Source organism: Xyrauchen texanus, chromosome 31 (assembly GCF_025860055.1).
Source record: "Xyrauchen texanus isolate HMW12.3.18 chromosome 31, RBS_HiC_50CHRs, whole genome shotgun sequence".
In the NCBI taxonomy this organism is placed as follows: domain Eukaryota; kingdom Metazoa; phylum Chordata; class Actinopteri; order Cypriniformes; family Catostomidae; genus Xyrauchen; species Xyrauchen texanus.
Genome location: NC_068306.1, coordinates 9,291,097 through 9,310,232, shown reverse-complemented (window position 1 = coordinate 9,310,232; position 19,136 = coordinate 9,291,097). Strand labels below are relative to the sequence as shown.

The 19,136-nt window shown below is 39.3% G+C and overlaps 1 protein-coding gene across 5 annotated transcripts in view; it reads left to right on the top strand.

Annotated features, from left to right (window-relative positions):
- The window catches only part of LOC127624808 (rho GTPase-activating protein 24-like), a 123,059-nt gene that overhangs the window by 89,839 nt on the left and 14,084 nt on the right, over positions 1–19,136 (top strand). For 2 of the 5 annotated variants that reach the window (XM_052099739.1, XM_052099741.1), the window contains one exon: positions 18,215–18,337. In XM_052099739.1, coding sequence (XP_051955699.1) covers positions 18,215–18,337 — 123 coding nt within the window. Of the gene's footprint in view, positions 1–6,207; positions 6,490–7,667; positions 7,875–9,503; positions 9,587–18,214; positions 18,338–19,136 lie in introns of those variants that run through there. The other 3 variants (XM_052099740.1, XM_052099742.1, XM_052099743.1) reach the window with 3 other exon arrangements.

Here is a 19,136-nt window from a genome sequence, read left to right as displayed (position 1 = left end):
TGCAGAGTAAAATTACATTCTGTGTTACTCGGTTTTGCCAGCTGCCGCAGAAAAAGTCTGATGAGATTTTTTAGATCATGACCTGGTTTATTTACATAATTAAATGTGGTTATAATTGGACGTACTACACTGAGAACATAATGAAATTGTTTTGCTTTATGGGCCTTGAATAATAGAGGCGTGTTTTGCTGTGCAAGACCACTTAGCCTTGACATAGGGTTGTAAATCCAAATGAAGATTATTAGGCCCAGAGCAATGGCGGATTCAGGCATGGGCGAGGGTGGCACCCAGCGGCAGCATCTTGCCGGTTTAGGCACGAGGTGCCCACACAGACAAGTGTGTGCCCTGAACACCAACAGCCATGTCATTTATAATCAACACCACCAAAATGGATAGTGTGAAATTAGCTTTGATCATTCTTGTTTATTTGCGGTGAAACATGGAACTAATTCTTGCTAGTTCAGCGGAACATACTGGCTTCTAAATCCACATCCATACTGGTACATTTTTGAATTAAATCTCCTTCAGATTTCTAACTTCATCGTTTTCCAACGTATGGTAAATAGTCTGCACTTATATAGTGCTTTTTTTAACCTTAGAGGTTACCAGGAGGTTACCAAAGCACTTTACACTGTGTCCCAATCACCCATTCACACACATACACTCATATACCAATGGAGGCAGAGCTGCCATGCAAGGCACTAGCCTGCCACTGGGAGACACTTGTTCATTGTCTTGCTCAAGGACACTTCGGCATGTGGAGTTCCGGGAATCGAACTGCCAATGCTGCGATTTGCAACCGACCTGCTCTACCACCTGAGCCACAGCTGACACAATGTATTATGGAGAGTGTTTTAATGAAATTAATGCATTTTTAAGTGATAAACGAATTATAGTGGATGTGGCCTAAGTACTGTATACTGTACGAGTATACTACATAGTACTGTAGTATACTGTACTGTATACTATACAAGTCTTTTGTCATGGTACAGGACGACCATTGTGATATCCTGTTAAGCGACAGCAATAAAATAATCATCTTGATGCACCATCTAAAAAACGCAGCACTTCTGTGTAAAAAAAAAAACCCGCAAGATGCGGCACAATGGTCAAAGATGTTTGTATAGTAAAGCTAAACATATAGTACTATGTTTATATAGTAAAGCAATTGAAAAACTGCGCGGATGGACGCAAAATCACTTTCAGTGTGAACGGCCCAACGGAACATAAGCTTAAAAATTATAATATATATGTCAATCGATAAAAACAATTAATTGAATTAATTACATGGTGTCCTGTTTAATTAATCGCGATTAGTCGCATATACAAATATTTGCTGAGAAAGCCCCTCATATAACAATAATTCAATATATAATGATTATACATATTTATATCAATATATAATTATACATAGTTATCTTTAAATATTACAAAATATATATATATATAAATGTATAAAAATATATAAAAATATTCAGATAATTAAAATGCATTACATTCTTGTAGCAGAAGAGTTAATCATTGATAAGACAATACAAAAAGCGGCTTTAGAATACAATGTATTGTTTACTACCATAGTATTGATCATAATTCAATAATTGGCAAACAGTTCACAGCAATCCATTACAGGAGTGAATTTGTCAATCAGTTGGAGATTTATTATGAGTGCTTGTTTAAGGACCCGTCAATTTACACCTGCGTCAGACATGCTTGTGTTAGCGTCTCTGGTGCGTCGCATCATAAACATACAATTTTTAGTTCACTGTTTCAAGTTAAATACAGTTTAATACTCAATCTTTAAACACATCTTGAGATCCCTTAGATCGCATTTGCGCTCCTTCAAGTGTTTTGAACGCAAGAATGTAACACATGTTTGTGTTGTGATGCCTGCTGAAGTGTTTTCTTCACTGTATAAACTGTGTATTGCTCATACAGCTGAAATTTCACTTACTGCCCTCTGGAGTAAACAGGTGGTACTACAAGCTTGCATTTCTCAGGAATCTAACTTATTATGGTGTGATTAATTGCGTAAATTTTTTTAACGCGTTATTTTTTGTCAAATTAATCGCACTGAATTAATGCATTAAATCGACAGCCCTAATATATATATACACTCACCTAAAGGATTATTAGGAACACCTGTTCAATTTCTCATTAATGCAATTAACTAATCAACCAATCACATGGCAGTTGCTTCAATGAGGTGATTTAAGCAATTTTGAGCGTGGCATGGTTGTTGGTGCCAGACGGGCCGGTCTGAGTATTTCACAATCTGCTCAGTTACTGGGATTTTCACGCACAACCATTTCTAGGGTTTACAAAGAATGGTGTGAAAAGGGAAAAACATCCAGTACGCGGCAGTCCTGTGGGAGAAAATGCCTTGTTGATGCTAGAGGTCAGAGGAAAATGGGCCGACTGATTCAAGCTGATAGAAGAGCAACTTTGCCTGAAATAACCACTCGTTACAACCGAGGTATGCAGCAAAGCATTTGTGAAGCCACAACACGCACAACCTTGAGGCGGATGGGCTACAACAGTAGAAGACCCCACCGGGTACCACTCATCTCTACTACAAATAGGAAAAAGAGGCAACAATTTGCAAGAGCTCACCAAAATTGGACAGTTGAAGACTGGAAAAATGTTGCCTGGTCTGATGAGTCTCGATTTCTGTTGAGACATTCAGATGGTAGAGTCAGAATTTGGCGTAAACAGAATGAGAACATGGATCCATCATGCCTTGTTACCACTGTGCAGGCTGGTGGTGGTGGTGTAATGGTGTGGGGGATATTTTCTTGGCACACTTTAGGCCCCTTAGTGCCAATTGGGCATCATTTAAATGCCACGGCCTACCTGGGCATTGTTTCTGACCATGTCCATCCCTTTATGGCCACCATGTACCCATCCTCTGATGGCTACTTCCAGCAGGATAATGCACCATGTCACAAAGCTCGAATCATTTCAAATTGGTTTCTTGAACATGACAATGAGTTCACTGTACTAAAATGGCCCCCACAGTCACCAGATCTCAACCCAATAGAGCATCTTTGGGATGTGGTGGAACGGGAGCTTAGGTGCCCTGGATGTGCATCCCACAAATCTCCATCAACTGCAAGATGCTATCCTATCAATATGGGCCAACATTTCTAAAGAATGCTTTCAGCACCTTGTTGAATCAATGCCACGTAGAATTAAGGCAGTTCTGAAGGCGAAAGGGGGTCAAACACAGTATTAGTATGGTGTTCCTAATAATCCTTTAGGTGAGTGTGTGTATACAGTGGGTACGGAAAGTATTCAGACCCCCTTAAATTTTTCACTCTTTGTTATATTGCAGCCATTTGCTAAAATCATTTAAGTTCATTTTTGTTCCTCATTATTGTACACACAGCACCCCATATTGACAGAAAAACACAGAATTGTTGACATTTTTGCACATTTATTAAAAAAGAAAAACTGAAATATCACATGGTCCTAAGTATTCAGACCCTTTGCTGTGACACTCATATATTTAACTCAGGTGCTGTCCATTTCTTCTGATCATCCTTGAGATGGTTCTACACCTTCAATTGAGTCCAGCTGTGTTTGATTATACTGATTGGACTTGATTAGGAAAGCCACACACAGTCTATATAAGACCTTACAGCTCACAGTGCATGTCAGAGCAAATGAGAATCATGAGGTCAAAGGAACTGCCTGAAGAGCTCAGAGACAGAATTGTGGCAAGGCACAGATCTGGCCAAGGTTAAGGTTCATAAGAGCACAGTGGCCTCCATAATCCTTAAATGGAAGTTGTTTGGGACGACCAGAACCCTTCCTAGAGCTGGCCGTCCGGCCAAACTGAGCTATCGGGAGAGAAGAGCCTTGGTGAGAGAGGTAAAGAAGAACCCAAAGATCACTGTGGCTGAGCTCCAGAGATGCAGTCGGGAGATGGGAGAAAGTTGTAGTAAGTCAACCATCACTGCAGCCATCCACCAGTCGGGGCTTTATTGCAGAGTGGCCTGACGGAAGCCTCTCCTCAGTGCAAGACACATGAAAGCCCGCATGGAGTTTGCTAAAAAACACCTGAAGGACTCCAAGATGTTGATAAATAAGATTTTCTGGTCTGATGAGACCAAGATAGAACTTTTTGGCCTTAATTCTAAGCGGTATGTGTGGAGAAAACCAGGCACTGCTCATCACCTGTCCAATACAGTCTCAACAGTGAAGCATGGTGGTGGCAGCATCATGCTGTGGGGGTGTTTTTCAGCTGCAGGGACAGGACGTCTGGTTGCAATCAAGGGAAAGATGAATGCGGCCAAGTACCGGGATATCCTGGATGAAAACCTTCTCCAGAGTGCTCTGGACCTCAGACTGGGCCGAAGGTTCACCTTCCAACAAGACAATGACCCTAAGCACACCGCTAAAATAACGAAGGAGTGGCTTCACAACAACTCCGTGACTGTTCTTGAATGGCCCAGCCAGAGCCCTGACTTAAACCCAATTGAGCATCTCTGGAGAGACCTGAAAATGGCTGTCCACCAACGTTTACCATCCAACCTGATAGAACTGGAGAGGATCTGCAAGGAGTAATGGCAGAGGATACCCAAATCCAGATGTGAAAAACTTGTTGCATCTTTCCCAAAAAGACTCATGGCTGTAATAGATCAAAAGGGTGTTTCTACTAAATACTGAACAAAGGGTCTGAATACTTAGGACCATGTGATATTTCAGTTTTTCTTTTTTAATAAATGTGCAAAAATGTCAACAATTCTGTGTTTTTCTGTCAATATGGGGTGCTGTGTGTACAATAATGAGGAACAAAAATGAACTTAAATGATTTTAGCAAATGGCTGCAATATAACAAAGAGTGAAAAATTTAAGGGGGTCTGAATACTTTCCGTACCCACTGTATATATATATAAAACAACACACGAAACCCGTGTTTTTTAACATTTGAAATCATTGGGTTGTTCTCTGCTTTAGATGGAAACATTTAATAGGATTTTCACACTTTGAATAAGCCGGTTATAATGCCGGTAAAGGTGTTTACATCAGGTTTATTATAGTTTTTAATTTTATTTAGTTTTTCTTTCTATTTTATTTTCAATATTTTTAGAATTTGACTGTGTTTTTTTAGTTTAATTTGATTTTGTTTTGTTAATTTAGTTTTAGTATTTCAGGACTGCAAAGTTACTGTGTTGAATGATATCATTTAAACATGTTTACCAGCGTTACATTTCTAAGCGTAGTATTGTGTTATTGCTATCTACTGGCATTTTCATGTTAATTGCAGGTGGGCGGTAACAGTATAAAGTCCTATAACATACCATGTATCAAAACCTAAAACTCAAATTTATTCATGGCTATTATTATTTTTCATGAGTCATGACAATGTATTTTGGTTTAGCTTTAGTTTTCCCCTGTTGTATTAGGTTTTTATTTTTATTTCAGTTAGCGAAATGTTTTTCATTTAATTTTTATTATGATAATACACTTGCGTTACATGCCACGCAAACTCAGGGTAATGGGCAAAAATGTATGTGTGCCGATCAGTTTGTGCTTAAAACATTTATGACCTTACCCCGATAAAGGAAAACAGTTGAAGTTGTTTACATGACATAACACATTGTGGGGATCACATGTAAATGTGCTCTGTGTGAAAGCACCTTAATTTTGTTGCATTGCTCTAAGTAGCCCCACCCACTTGTGACGTCTCATTGGTGTAAAATTAAACTCCCACATAGCTGTATAAATTTCAAATATGTTCTGATTGGCTGTTGATTCACATAGTATTTCACTTTCAGTTAGGACAGACATTGTGTGCCTATTTAGGCAAGCTTTAAGATAATATACAGACTGTCTTTTCTTGATTTCTCTCTTCTACTTGCCTCTCTTCCTCTTTACTGTGCCAGCAACAAGTTTATTTGCATGTGAATTATTTGCATTCTGGTGGCAGAAGAGAAAACACACTGCATGTCTGGTCTGTCCTAGACATAGTGGAGGAATAAACAGGAAGAGGCAGGGGAAATACTTTCTCTGGGTTTGTGTCTGATGTTGCATTAAAGGAAGTCCTCCTTCCTGTTGCTCACATTTGTAAAGTTTAAATGTGCTCCTTGAAGAAGGAAGACACAGAGAATTAGCTACAGCTCTGCCTTTTTGTGACGAAGACAATGCACATAGGAGACTCTTTCGGGTGTCTAAGTGTGTTTGCATAACAATCTGTTCGCACAGCGCAGCCTGGGAATGCCTTGAGACAGCTGCACAGGGACTGCTTCCTAAACACAAGTGACATTGCGCTCCGTATAAAGACCTTCAGCTGATTATGTCAGATCAGTTGGGGTTAATCCCACACAATCCCACAAGCATGCGTGGAAGATGTAATCACTGAGATTTACTATCAAACAGCCATCTTGAGGATCCCATTTAATATAATGAGATGAATGAGAGTTTGTCTCAGTCAGTGGTTACTAACCAACTTACGGGACAGACACACTCCAAGCAGAAACTGCCAAGGTAAATATTGCTAATCTGTTTAATCATGGTGAATTTGATGAGTCAATTCAGAAACATTAAAGCGTTTGTTCGGTATATCCTGAGGAAGAAGGGTGTGGAGAGCTACAGTAAATGCAGAGAATGCTGTATAGATGACTGAACAGGGAGTCAGCCAAGACAGAGGGCTCTGGAGTGTGTGTGTGTGTGTGTGTGTGTGTGTGTGTGTGTGTGTGTGTGTGTGTGTGTGTGTGTGTGTGTGTGTGTGTGTGTGTGTGTGTGTGTGTGTGTGTGTGTGTGTGTGTTTTTGTGATTTACGAGGACAATTTTGTAAGTTACAAATTAGTAATTACAAGGGTATTATGCTATAAATGTGATTTATGAGGACATCTCTAGTGTCCCCATAATTCAAATCGCTTATAAATCATACTAAACAATGTTTTATTGAAAATGTAAAAATGCAGAAGGTTTTCTGTGAGGGTTAGGTTTAGGGGTTGGGTTAGATTTAGAGGATAGAATCTATAGTTTGTACAGTATAAAAGTCATTATGTCTATGGAAAGTCCTCATAATGATAGGTAGACCAACGTGTGTGTGTGTGTGTGTGTGTGTGTGTGTGAGTGCGAGAGTGAGAGAGAGAGAGAGAGAGAGAGAGAGAGAGAGAGAGAGAGAGAGAGAGAGAGAGAGAGAGAGAGAGAGAGAGTGTGTTTGGGTTCACTAGATTCAAACAGTGATGTTTTCATGATGACAATGTTTGCATCATTCAGTGATTCCAATGTGTGAATGGAAATTTGCTGAATTTCAGGGGAAATACAGACATGTGATGATTTTGGATTTAATTTTGCAATATTGTGTGACTTTCATTAGGCTAAACAAACAACATGGATGGATGGATGGATTGATAGATGGACGGACGGACAGATGGATTGATTGGATGGGCTGTATACATAGGTTTTTAATATAGCTATAGAACAAGTCCTGTTTTCACGATCCTTTATCTCCCTCAACATTGTATTGCACTGATAAAACATTAACCAAACAATACAAATAAAACCCACACATGCTCATTCATTACACTTCTTACTGGTATAAAGATTTCATCTCACAATATCTAAATGGAAGCCACATGGGTTTATGGGTGCATGTGGATCTTCTCAAGTCTCGGTCAACGGACATTATGACGTCACGCACCTCTAACCTCAAACAAACACCGCGCGTGGTGGCACAGAGCGCCCGTGAGGGGAGGGACGGACACAGCCGATAATACTATTGTGTGTCGCGCAGCCGGTGCGCGAGGTGTTGGTGTGGAGCGGCGCGCACAGCGTTTTGGAACACAAGTGGGATATATTCCTGCACCAGTTTGAGTCTGCACGCATGTAACAGCGCTCAGCAACTGAATGCCAAACGACTGGTATGTTTACTGCGTTTTTAATTTGTTTGAATCGGTGGGAAATGGTTAGCTTTCATTTGCAGCTCGCAGAATCTGAAAGGGAATCTGTTGCGTGGGAGACTTTGTACCAGTTAGTCCAGTGTGAATGGCATGTTGACTGGATTTATGGTCTTAAAGCGTAGATTTTGACATTTAAGTTGTAAATATGCTCAAGGGGAGTTCGCACAGGGCCCGTTCTTTCGTTTTGAAACCGCTTAAAGGGACGCAGTGTTCTTGACGCGTTTTTACAAGTTGACAACGCGACGCTCGTGGCGCCAGAAGCGACGCAAACTTCAAAGATGTCCGTCTGTCGGACGTATGAGATTGATATGTATGCATAAGAGGAGTTAACATTCGACGCGTTCTTGCATTTTAAAACACAGGGGCCTCGAGACGCGTTTTTACATGTTGAACTATTTTTACTTGACACGCCGATTGCAACGTGACGCGCCGATTGCAACATGCACCGAGATATTGGCGTCTGTTTGACGCCAATTCGTATCCTGTGATGCGTTAGGTCGTTGTTCTGTGTCTAGATTTATGTCAGTGTAATATAATATTGACAGCTTCTGAAAAGAGAGATAATGAATTTAAATAATGTATGTCTTTAAAATGTGTGTGTTTTCCCAGTGGTTTGGTATGGGTTCAAGTTTGCGAATGTGACTGATTGTTCTGGATGTGAGTCCCATAGGAGTAACGCGCGCGGAGCCAAACCGTCTGCACGCGCGTTGATAAACACTGAGCTCAAGAGGAATGCGTGTGCGTGTCGGTGCATACAGTTCATTCTTTCTCTCTCTCTCTCTCTCTCTCTCTCTCTCTCTCTCTCTCTATCTAATGAGCTTTATTGGCATGACTGCATATAATGTACAATGTTGCCAAAGCATTCTGTAATAGTAGTAATAAAATAATAATAATAATAATAATAATGTATTACATATTAAAACAACATACATACAACTAAAGGGCGCAAATTGCAGAGAGAAGTAAATACAGAGAGCAATGAGTAACAGTAAATTAAACTGACACTTTTAGTATTTAGTGAGATGTCACCCTTTCTCCCTCAGATCATGACAGGAGAACACATACTTTGTTGCTTAATCTATACATTCAGCTTTCGCACCAAGAACATATGAGAGTTTCTCTATATTACTCATTCTGCTGAATTCAGGCAGTATCTGTTCAGAATGTAAAATGTGTGTTTCCAACACACTCTCACGGCAAAATCGGCAGGATTCGTACTTCTTTTCTAAATTTGGCTAATTCGTATGATATCGTGTGACTGCACTCGTTTGAGTTCTTGAAGAATTTCACTACAGCCATTGACGTCAATGGACACTGTTTCTATCTAATAGGCAACAATTACTTGCTTCTGGCACACACATCGCTTCCTATCACGTTTACACACTCTACTGATTGGTTAAGTTTAGATAAGGGGTTTGGGTAAGGGCATAATATTAATAAGTATGTCCTTAACTGAATTATGGACCTTAGCATTAAGCCTTACCACACCTATCATATCGCTGCAGAAGATAAGTATTACTTTTATGCTGCCTTTATGTGCTTTTGGAGCTTCCAAATTTTGGTCACCATTCACTTGCATTTTATGGACCTACAGAGCTGAAATATTCTTATAAAAATCTTAATTTGTGTTCAGCAGAAGAAAGAAAGTCACACACATCTGGGATGGCACGAGGGTGAGTAAATGATGAGAGAATTTTTCATTTTTGGGTGAACTTTCCCTTTAAAGAAATGCAAATCTAGTTCATATTTCAAATTCATTTTTCAACTGAACACTTTTCGATGCACAAGCTGGGTGTCTGGAAAAGCATTAATCAGCAGTGTTAAGTAAAAACTTTGTTATTACAATGTAATTGGCATGTGCATTAGCATATTAGCCGTATTTATTGAAGGTCATTGCAGTAGATCTGTCTGTCACCATCAATGTCTTTGGCAAGTTCTGTTCTCGTTCATTCACTGGCCCAACTGTGCCCTGGTCAAAAATATGGATGATTGTTGACTACTCAGCAGGCACAAAGGGCTCTCGTTAGCACCCTGTGTGTGTGAACTGGCACCAGGATCAATGGCAGTTGGCTTGTGAAAAGCTGGACTCATTATGGACCTTGAGAGCTTGTCACCCGCTGGGAGATAGAGAGCCAATCCAGAGCGCAGATAGATGGACGCAGCCTGTGTTGGGTCTGACTGTTCATTACCTTCCAACACTGATCTGAGACAACTAAAACTGCCTCTCTTTTGCGGTTAAAGATATAGTGCACCCAAAATGACAATTATGTCAATATTTACTCACCTGCATGTCATTCCATACCAGTTAGCTGCATTTTAAATGTGGAACACAAAAGTAGAAATTTCTGAGGAATCTTTTACAGCTTTTTCCATACAATGACAGTTAACTCTCAGAAAGAAAAAACCCCACTAAACTGTATGTTTTTAGGTACAACGGCCATCAGTGGGGTGGTACCCTTGTTTTGGATACATATTTGTATGTGTTTTGCACCCTTAAAGAGACAAAAATAGCATGGGTTCTAAATACAATTATTAATTCATTATTAGTTTTTATACACAATTTACAATCATATTTAATCAAACTACACATTGATGATTCTAAGTCTTTATAGATATTACAGTTTCATTTTCTGTTAATGCATGATTTTCTGTAAAGCTGCTTTTAGGGCTGGGCGATTTGTCTTAAAAAATTGTATCTTGATATTTTTCAGCCTATTGACGATTTTCTCGATAATTATGTATTTGCTCTTAAATGGCTCAAAAGTGTTGTTGTTGTTTTTGTTTTTTTCAGAGGAAGCATCATTTCATCCAAACAGCCATTGTAGCCAAGTAGATTAAATATTTTAAAGACTTGAAATAAAAATCGAATAATTCGTTTTTTATTAAATAAACACAAGGGAGAATGAAATTCAATAATTTTCATTGATATGCACTTTATATTTCATACACAACGATACATAGTAGCTTAATAAAAAGCATTATTTACCTTTACCTTCCAAAGCTACTTCACTGACTTATTTTTGAAACCCCAGTTGAACATTGCATAGTACTTAGAGCCCGACCAATATGGGATTTTTGAGACCGATACCAATTTTAGAGGGTAAAATTCATCAATTACCGATATGGTGGCTGATATATTTAATCTTTGAACTGGAATGAAAACATTTCTATGTGGATTGTTCACCAATTTTGCACCATGACTATGCAAAGGTACCCAGAAGGCTGCTTTCTTAAACACATATTTTTATCAAAGAATATTGACCGATATACCAATATATCGGTGAAAGGCTAATATCGGCCGATAATATCGGCTGACCAATATACCAGTTAGGCACTAATAATACTAAATTATTACTGTGGGACATGTCAGGTTTAATATTATAATATAATGCTGAATTATCATTATTATTCTGATTATTATACATTGTCAACAAATTCTAGAAATAAACAATAAATAAAAATAAAATAAATAGCTTAAAAAATATTAGTACTCTATGTTTAGTATCAGTCAAATGCTGACCATTAAAATAAAGAATAAATAAAGATAAAATAAATTGCTAAATAAACATCAGGTACAGTATGTATTTTTTTGTATCAGTCAAATGCTGACTATTTTAATACTGCCAGTCAATTATTGGCAGGTTGTAAAACAAGAATCATTTACACCTGCAGAGATAAGAGAAAAACAGTGGCTGTATTCTGCTATACAAGTTCAGAGGAAACTTTTAACGGTGGAAAACTAGACTTTTAAATATTACATTTTATAAATGCAATGACTGGAATTGTTCGGTTGAAGGGGGTACCAAACTGTGAATCCTGAAAAAAACATTTTGGTGAATACATGTTTACACATTAGCTTCCATTCAGCTGACAAGCAATGAAAATGGCTACGTGCAGCTACGTAGCTGCTGGAACCTGCATTACTTTGATTTCACAATGCATGTAAACTGATCTGAGAGCGCCATGCACATGCTACTGTTACTTCCTGTAACAGTGTAGTACCCCCCAAAAACACTGTAAAATTTAAAAGAGGGTAAAGGCCAACGCAGAGCGACAGTGAGAGAGAGAGAGAGAGGGGAGAGAGAGATTAAAAAAAAAAAACTTCCCAGTTCTCCGATACGCCGCAGCTTGTTCCTCGGCCACTTCTCCACCCTCTATCGGACAACAGCTGTGCCTCACCGGGCGGATCAGAGGCAGTCCTCCAGCCCCTGAAGGACGGAACGCCCCGCCGCTTTCTCGGGGAACAGAAGGGGTCTCCCTCGCCCCTGGCAGCGGTTCTCCAGCTCCAGGCGGTCACCAGTAAGCCCCTCCCCGCTCGCGGTCGGCGGTCTTAAACCCCGCCACGTTTCAGCGGCCGGTAGGCGACTCCTGCGCCCCTGGCAGCGGCCCTGACCGCTCCAGGCGGTCGGTTAGGAGCCCCTTCTCCCCTCGCGGTCGGCCGGGGTGGACGCTAGTGGTGAGAACTCTACTACGGCGTATCCCTCCTCCTTCCCGGGTTTCGGCACCAGTGTAACGGTATTCAATGGAAAGGAGGAGGCGAGAACCGGCTTTTCAATATAAATAATAGTTTAATGAGAAACTTAAAAGACAACATAAACACACACATGACGGACATGTCCGTTAACAATTTCTCTATCCCGCACGATCCTCTGCAGTCAGCCTTTAACCCTCATGGAGGCATAATTAGCCTAATACGGGACCGGTGTGTAGCATGATTGTTGCTGATGGGCAACAATTATTATTGTGAAGTGCAATTACAATTATTGTAACAAAATTACGACATTAGCAGTGCAGATTTCTGTGTCTTTTGCCTTTCAGCTCTCCACTTGTACTTATCACACAATTTTCAAGTGTTTTTTTTTTCAGGACAATCAGAATATCCACATTATCAGAGGAGAGGGCGGATCTTTTAGCATAGACAATATCCCCTGCTGGACAATTACAGCATGTCCTTGTTTTTATAGAGCGGGCACTACAAAATTGCTAGAATGTGTTCTTGTAAGAACTTTATAATGGGGCTCAAGCATTAGGCAAATGCTTAAATCCTGTGTTCTCGATGACTGAGTATGTTCGCATATCTGCAGTAGCGAGAGACTGCTTGAACGCCGTGGCGAAACTATCTTGCAGAGGCTGTTAATGCTTTGCTTCCTTAAGCTCAAGTGACACATGTGGTTGATGTCACCGCAAATTAGTTATCATTAGATTTGCTTCCTGTGACAGACCGACTTTGGTGAAACCGAGCTGACACACAGCCTTCGTCCTGTTCACTACATATTGCCCAGTATTACTGTAGTTTACTGCAAAACCATAATGCTCCCAAACAACAGATTTTAGCTGCAGCTCTAATAGACAGATGTCCACGTACATCCTGTTGGACAAAACAACAGCCAAATCTACCCATTCAATCCAGTCTAAAGGGACTCAGACCCCCAACACGGCACACTGCCCCCAAGCAATCAGGGACCGCCCCCACCCTCCACGATATTCATGTCTGGGTCCTCGCCCAAGCCCGAGCTGTAAAGAACTGTCCTCTGCTCCAAAGAGTACTATAATATCCCTGGTTTTCCAGCATTCTCTGCAAATCTTAGTGCATCCCACCAGTGCATCCCATCGGCTATGTGAGGGACTATATTAGTGCACCTCTACATTTGTTATGTATTGTCAAGTCCCAGCTCTGTCACTCAAGGTAATTGAGGGATCCTCACACGAAAGGCCACTAACACTCACCAACCCCAAGTGAGCAATACACCACACCAAGAGCCTGCAGATTGCCACCATTCAATCCTGCAGGACACATGCATACACCCGCCAGGCAGATTTTGATGGGCAGCACATAAAAAGAAGATCTAAAAAAAATATGCATACACATAAATACACATATAAATGAAGAAAGCAAAGAAAAGATGCATTTACAGTAGTCATATAACCATAATAGTTACTGTCATAATAATATAAACAATAATACTAATATGAATAATAATAGTAATGGAAAGCATAGTAGTGATGATAGGTATATAAATGAGTGGGTGTTAAGGCAGGTAATGTAACTTTGAAAAGTACACAATACTATTATGTACCCAAATCGAATCACACATTTTAATAGAATTTCATGAAAGGTACCCTTGAGGTTACCGCCCCAGCCATGGCCCATGTACCTTAAAAAGTACAATTGTTTCAGAGAGTAACATCTGTCAAGCTCCAAAAAAATCATTAAATTAATATTGCTTTGTTTGAAAAACACCACAAAATCTAAATTGCTATTTGTTTAAAATCTTCGCATTAACATCCTATTTAAAAAATGTTGCATTTTATTTTTTATTTGTATTTTATTTTTTGGTGACTGACAGCATTTTCACTGGAACTGTCGTATGGAAAGTGTTGTGTAAATACGGTATGTGATCCACATAAAAAAACAAGCATTCAGGTTTGGAATGACTTTTTGGATGAACTACTCCTTTAAAATTACTGTTGGGTGAAGACTGATCCTAGAACAGCTTAAAAGGGGTCAACTCTATGGATTTATTCTCCTGGGGAAAAATCAGAGAGGGTTTAAAGAGCCACTCTGGGAAAAAGCTTAACGTTATACAGCTAGGTGATGGAGTGTAGGGGAGAGCATATGCTTGAAGAGGAGAGTTCAGTCATAGATCGTTAAATTTGTTTAGAGAGAAGAGTAATCTATTAGAGTATCTATGGCCATTAAGAGTGGGATCAGAGGTCTCTTAGTGGACAAGAGTGCAGGTTAGTGCCATAAAATTATGGAAGAGAAAGTCGAAGGGGTTGAAGAAGAAATACTGACATTGGTGTGGAGGAAATGCAGTGTAGTTCAGCCTAATCTCATGAAATAAAGAAAAGAAAAAGTGTTACCTGTAGTAACATTTAAAAAAAAAAATTAAATTGGCAAAAAATTCCATTTTCTTAGCCATTTCTGCTATTATTTTTAACCAAATGGTGTCAAGGAGTGTATTTGCATGCACAACAAGATACTGACAACTATCAAAATCAGTTCTGAAGTTCTAGAAACGGCTGAAGACCATTGTTTGACATAAAAGTACGCTGTCTCTCTCAAATAAGTACAGTGTTAATTGGTTGACAGACACTAGTATATGATAAAGAGATTAACTTTCTGGTTTATTTAGCCTTCTCTTGGTCTTCAGACAGTCTGTTCACACTTCTTATATTTGTTTATGTTTGTTGAGTGTAGTCTCTTTCTCTATCCCTTTTTTGCTACACGCATGCCTGTCTGTGTTTGTGGTTCGGTGCATATACCATGACAAACACTTTAGTCTGGGCTGAGGTTGCTGTCATTTTACCCTCCATTCATCTCCAGCAATAGGTGGTGGGCTGCAGCTCAGCATTCCTGCTTTTGTTTCTTTCCTTTCCATTTGTTAAACAGGTGTGGATGGTGACAAACAGGAGCAAATTTCAAAATGGGTCTTGCTGACTTTTGTGTCGTGGTTTTAGTTTTAAAACAAAATATATTAATGCATAAATGCTGTATATATAAAGAGTAGCACTTTTTTTCTATAGAATTACAATTTTGCACGGCTAGAAAAAGACTTAATTTTTGTCGTTATTTTGCAGTACATAGCCATTTTATATCATCATGTTCAGTTCAACCTGCAAGGTAACAGCTCTGGTAAACTTGTATATCTTTTGCCATAGCGCTGGAGATTCAGTAGCGGTGGAGTACCTCAGAAGCAGATTGAGCTTCTGAATTTGTATAATCTGACAAAAAAGTTTTGATAAGTTGTTATCTTTGCACTTATTTGTTATGAATTACATTGTTATCCAGTGCTCTGTTGCGACGGGTTGCCGTGGAGCATTCAATGTAATGTCGTTGTCACTCCATCTACCTCGACATTCTCAAAAGTCTATAAATACATATTTAATGGCCGCCAAGCTGATCTCATTGCGAATGAAATCAATGATCAGACCGCTTTGAGTCCCTGGAGGATATGTGTCAGAACTGCACAAATGAATGTTATGAATAATGTAGACTTTCAGGCTAATCATGTCTCCATTAACTCTTCTAACTCTGGCTCACTGCATTGAGAGGGCATGTCAGACTGGGCTTTTAAAGACTGGTAATCATCTCTCTCCATATGGAGGAAAGCAAGGGTGCAAAATGTTTGCATTCTGTTTTGATCTGATCTTGTGTGTCTGGTGTATATTGTATTTTATTGTATATTTATGCAAAATATAATTTATTTTGATTTAAAGGTGAAATGTGACCTGGACATGTTTTCATGAGATTCACCCTTGTTCTTCCGAATGTGCTGAACATCTATGCGGCGGTTTCCAGAAACTAGAGCCTGACCGATATGGGATTTTTGTGACTGGTACCGATTTTAGAGGGGGGGAATTCACCGATTACCAATATGGTGGCCGATATAGTCAATTTCTGAACTGGTCTCACTCACAAATTGGTGGTAATCTTTTGACTGGATTTACTAGATCACTGGCTTATCTTTGCATTGCTGGTAATGTAGACAACTACATCACCATCTTTGGAGAAGTAGTCCAACACATTACTGCCCATCTGTAGGTCTGTAAATCTGTAGGTGATAGAGGAAAGAACATTTTATTTAATCTGGGCATTTTTAAGATTTTTTTAATTTAGAAATAACAGTTCATTTTAACTGATCCTATATTTTATGTATAAATATTGATCTGAAAATGAACTAGTAACTATAGCTGTTAAAAAATAAATGCAGTGGAAAAAGTACAATATTTCCCTCTGAAATGTAGTGGAGTGGAAGTATAAAGCAATAGAAAATGCCATGGTAATATTCAAGCAAAGTACAAGTCACTCTAAATTGTACTAAAGTACAGTGTAAAGGGATTGCGGGAAAGGAGGAGGCAAGAACCGGCTTGATAATAAATAATAGTTTAATGATAAACTTAAACAAAAACATCATCAGGCTGATTGGGGTCCGGGCATGCGTCATTCCGGCCCGGCCCTCCTCCGCGCTACACTCCTCCCTGCGTTGCCTCACACCGGGGAGCCCACATCATGATGTACATGCCCCCCCTCCTCTCCGGGACAATCTGCAACATTACTGACAAACTGACAAACTATAGCTGGCTAATAGAAAACAGATGTGAACATGAGTGACATGGTTGTCAGGGACAGGGTTAACGTTATACTGAAAAGGGAAAATAATGGGGTCATTGTTTATTAACTTTCCAGTATATATTTCTCAAACTAGTTAGCAGCTTACCGTGAAGACACCACTTAACTCAGCACCGTCTGCAAAACCACCGTCATCTCAGCTCTGTAAACAATGGAGTCGGAGCATGCTCTGCTGGACAAACTACATTACAACACCAATTTTAAATCACCCGAAGAGTTGTTTTCTGCATTATATGTTCTGAAATTTTTTTTTTTCATTTCTGCGCATATACAGAAAACATACAACTATCTGAAACCATTACGCTGATCTGAAAAACCTATAGGTTAATGAAACATCAGAAAAAGTTTTATCTCCCAAGAACCAGAGAGCCAACTCAATAACCATACAGGCTTCTTTGCTTAGCCTAAGGTTCTTTAAAGAACCATTAAAGAACCTTTTATTTTAACACTTCCTACCAAGAAAGTACTCATTTAAATTTCTTTCAAATACCCCAAACAATCTGTGCATGCTGTTCTCACAGACAGGACAGACACCTCCACCTGCTCTAGCAGACTAAATATGTGACATCACTACAGAAGGCTACACACATCCACAGGCACACCCACGGTCTGCACTGTTTGTCTGTGTAGCCCCAGCTCCCCTCACAGATGTAAGCACACCTGCATTTAGGAAATGATAGCCCTGACTTCAGGGTTAATGACAGATCAGAGGTTTATAACACAAAGGCATGTACTGCCACTCATCTTTAATGACAGAGGCCTAATTGGTTGTTGATAGGTGGTTTGTTGAAATGTGTGAGAGGGTAAATAGCTCCATATGTCATTGCTGTTGTGTAGGACAGGTTTGGTGGCACAAGGAGGAAGCTTTGAGAAATTTTCTGAGTGATGGTTTATGAATGATAAATATTATAGTTACAATTTCACACTTTTGTTATTAAAATAGTTTTTTTTTAGAAACCAGAACATAGAAGGATTCTAAATGCAAAATACAAAATTGCATAATTGAAGCTGATGAGCCCAAGGCAGATTGGGAAAGTTCAGGAAACCTGTTTCAAAACAGTCATCATTTTTTAATTCTATTTTGGTGATGCTTGCAGCACAGAAATTACACACTTGGCCTTTACATTTAACAATCAATTGACCAGTGATTTCAATGTTCTCTATATAGGGGGCGAAAGGGAGCGGATGACAGCCAACCATGAGACGTACCTACTTATGGCCAGTACACAGAATGACATGGAGGATTGGGTGAAGAGCATCCGCAGGGTGATATGGGCTCCATTTGGAGGAGGTGAGTTCAATCATTAGGTCACAGAATAAGTCAGCTTTGGTTAATGGTTAGAAACAGGTTGGTCACAGTTTAACTTTGGTTCACACTCACAACTTAAGCATTGCTATACATTATACTGCTTTACAGAGCCACACTCTAAACAGTCACATAAGCTGAATAATGTTTGAACCTCTACTGTCAACATTAAAGGAATAATTCACCCAAATAGGGAAATCCTTCCATAATTTATTCACCCATATGACTTTCTTTCTTATGCAAAAACACAAGGAAATGTTCATAAGATGCATGTTCAGGAAAGAACTGTAAACAATGCTAATTAACAACAATGCTAAAAAAAAAATGGGCTTCACAGGAGAATTGAAGAGACATAGACAGTTATTTCTGGCATTAAAAATGTCAATGAAATTCAGCAAATACAGTTGCATTCATCTTGCATTCAGCACTTTATAACCGCTAAATGTGCTTCTCATCTTACACGTGCACCAGTGTTTCACGTGAGTGTCGCACGCTATCTCTGGAGCACGCAAATGCATGTGAGTGCCACAGGCTTCCTGATATTTCTACTCCAGAGACAAGAGAGCGCAATCCCTCGTTCTTCTCAAAAACGTGGCACTGACCACAAAACGAATGGGTACCATTCAAGTTTTTGTTTGTCTGTTTTTTTACATTTTATCCATGTTTATATACATTTATTATACATTTCCAAATAAAGAACATTTTAAAAAGTGTATATTTAATTCAATATTTAAATCACTGACTGGGTTTTCCAACAATAAACATTAAAATATGGTTATTTTAT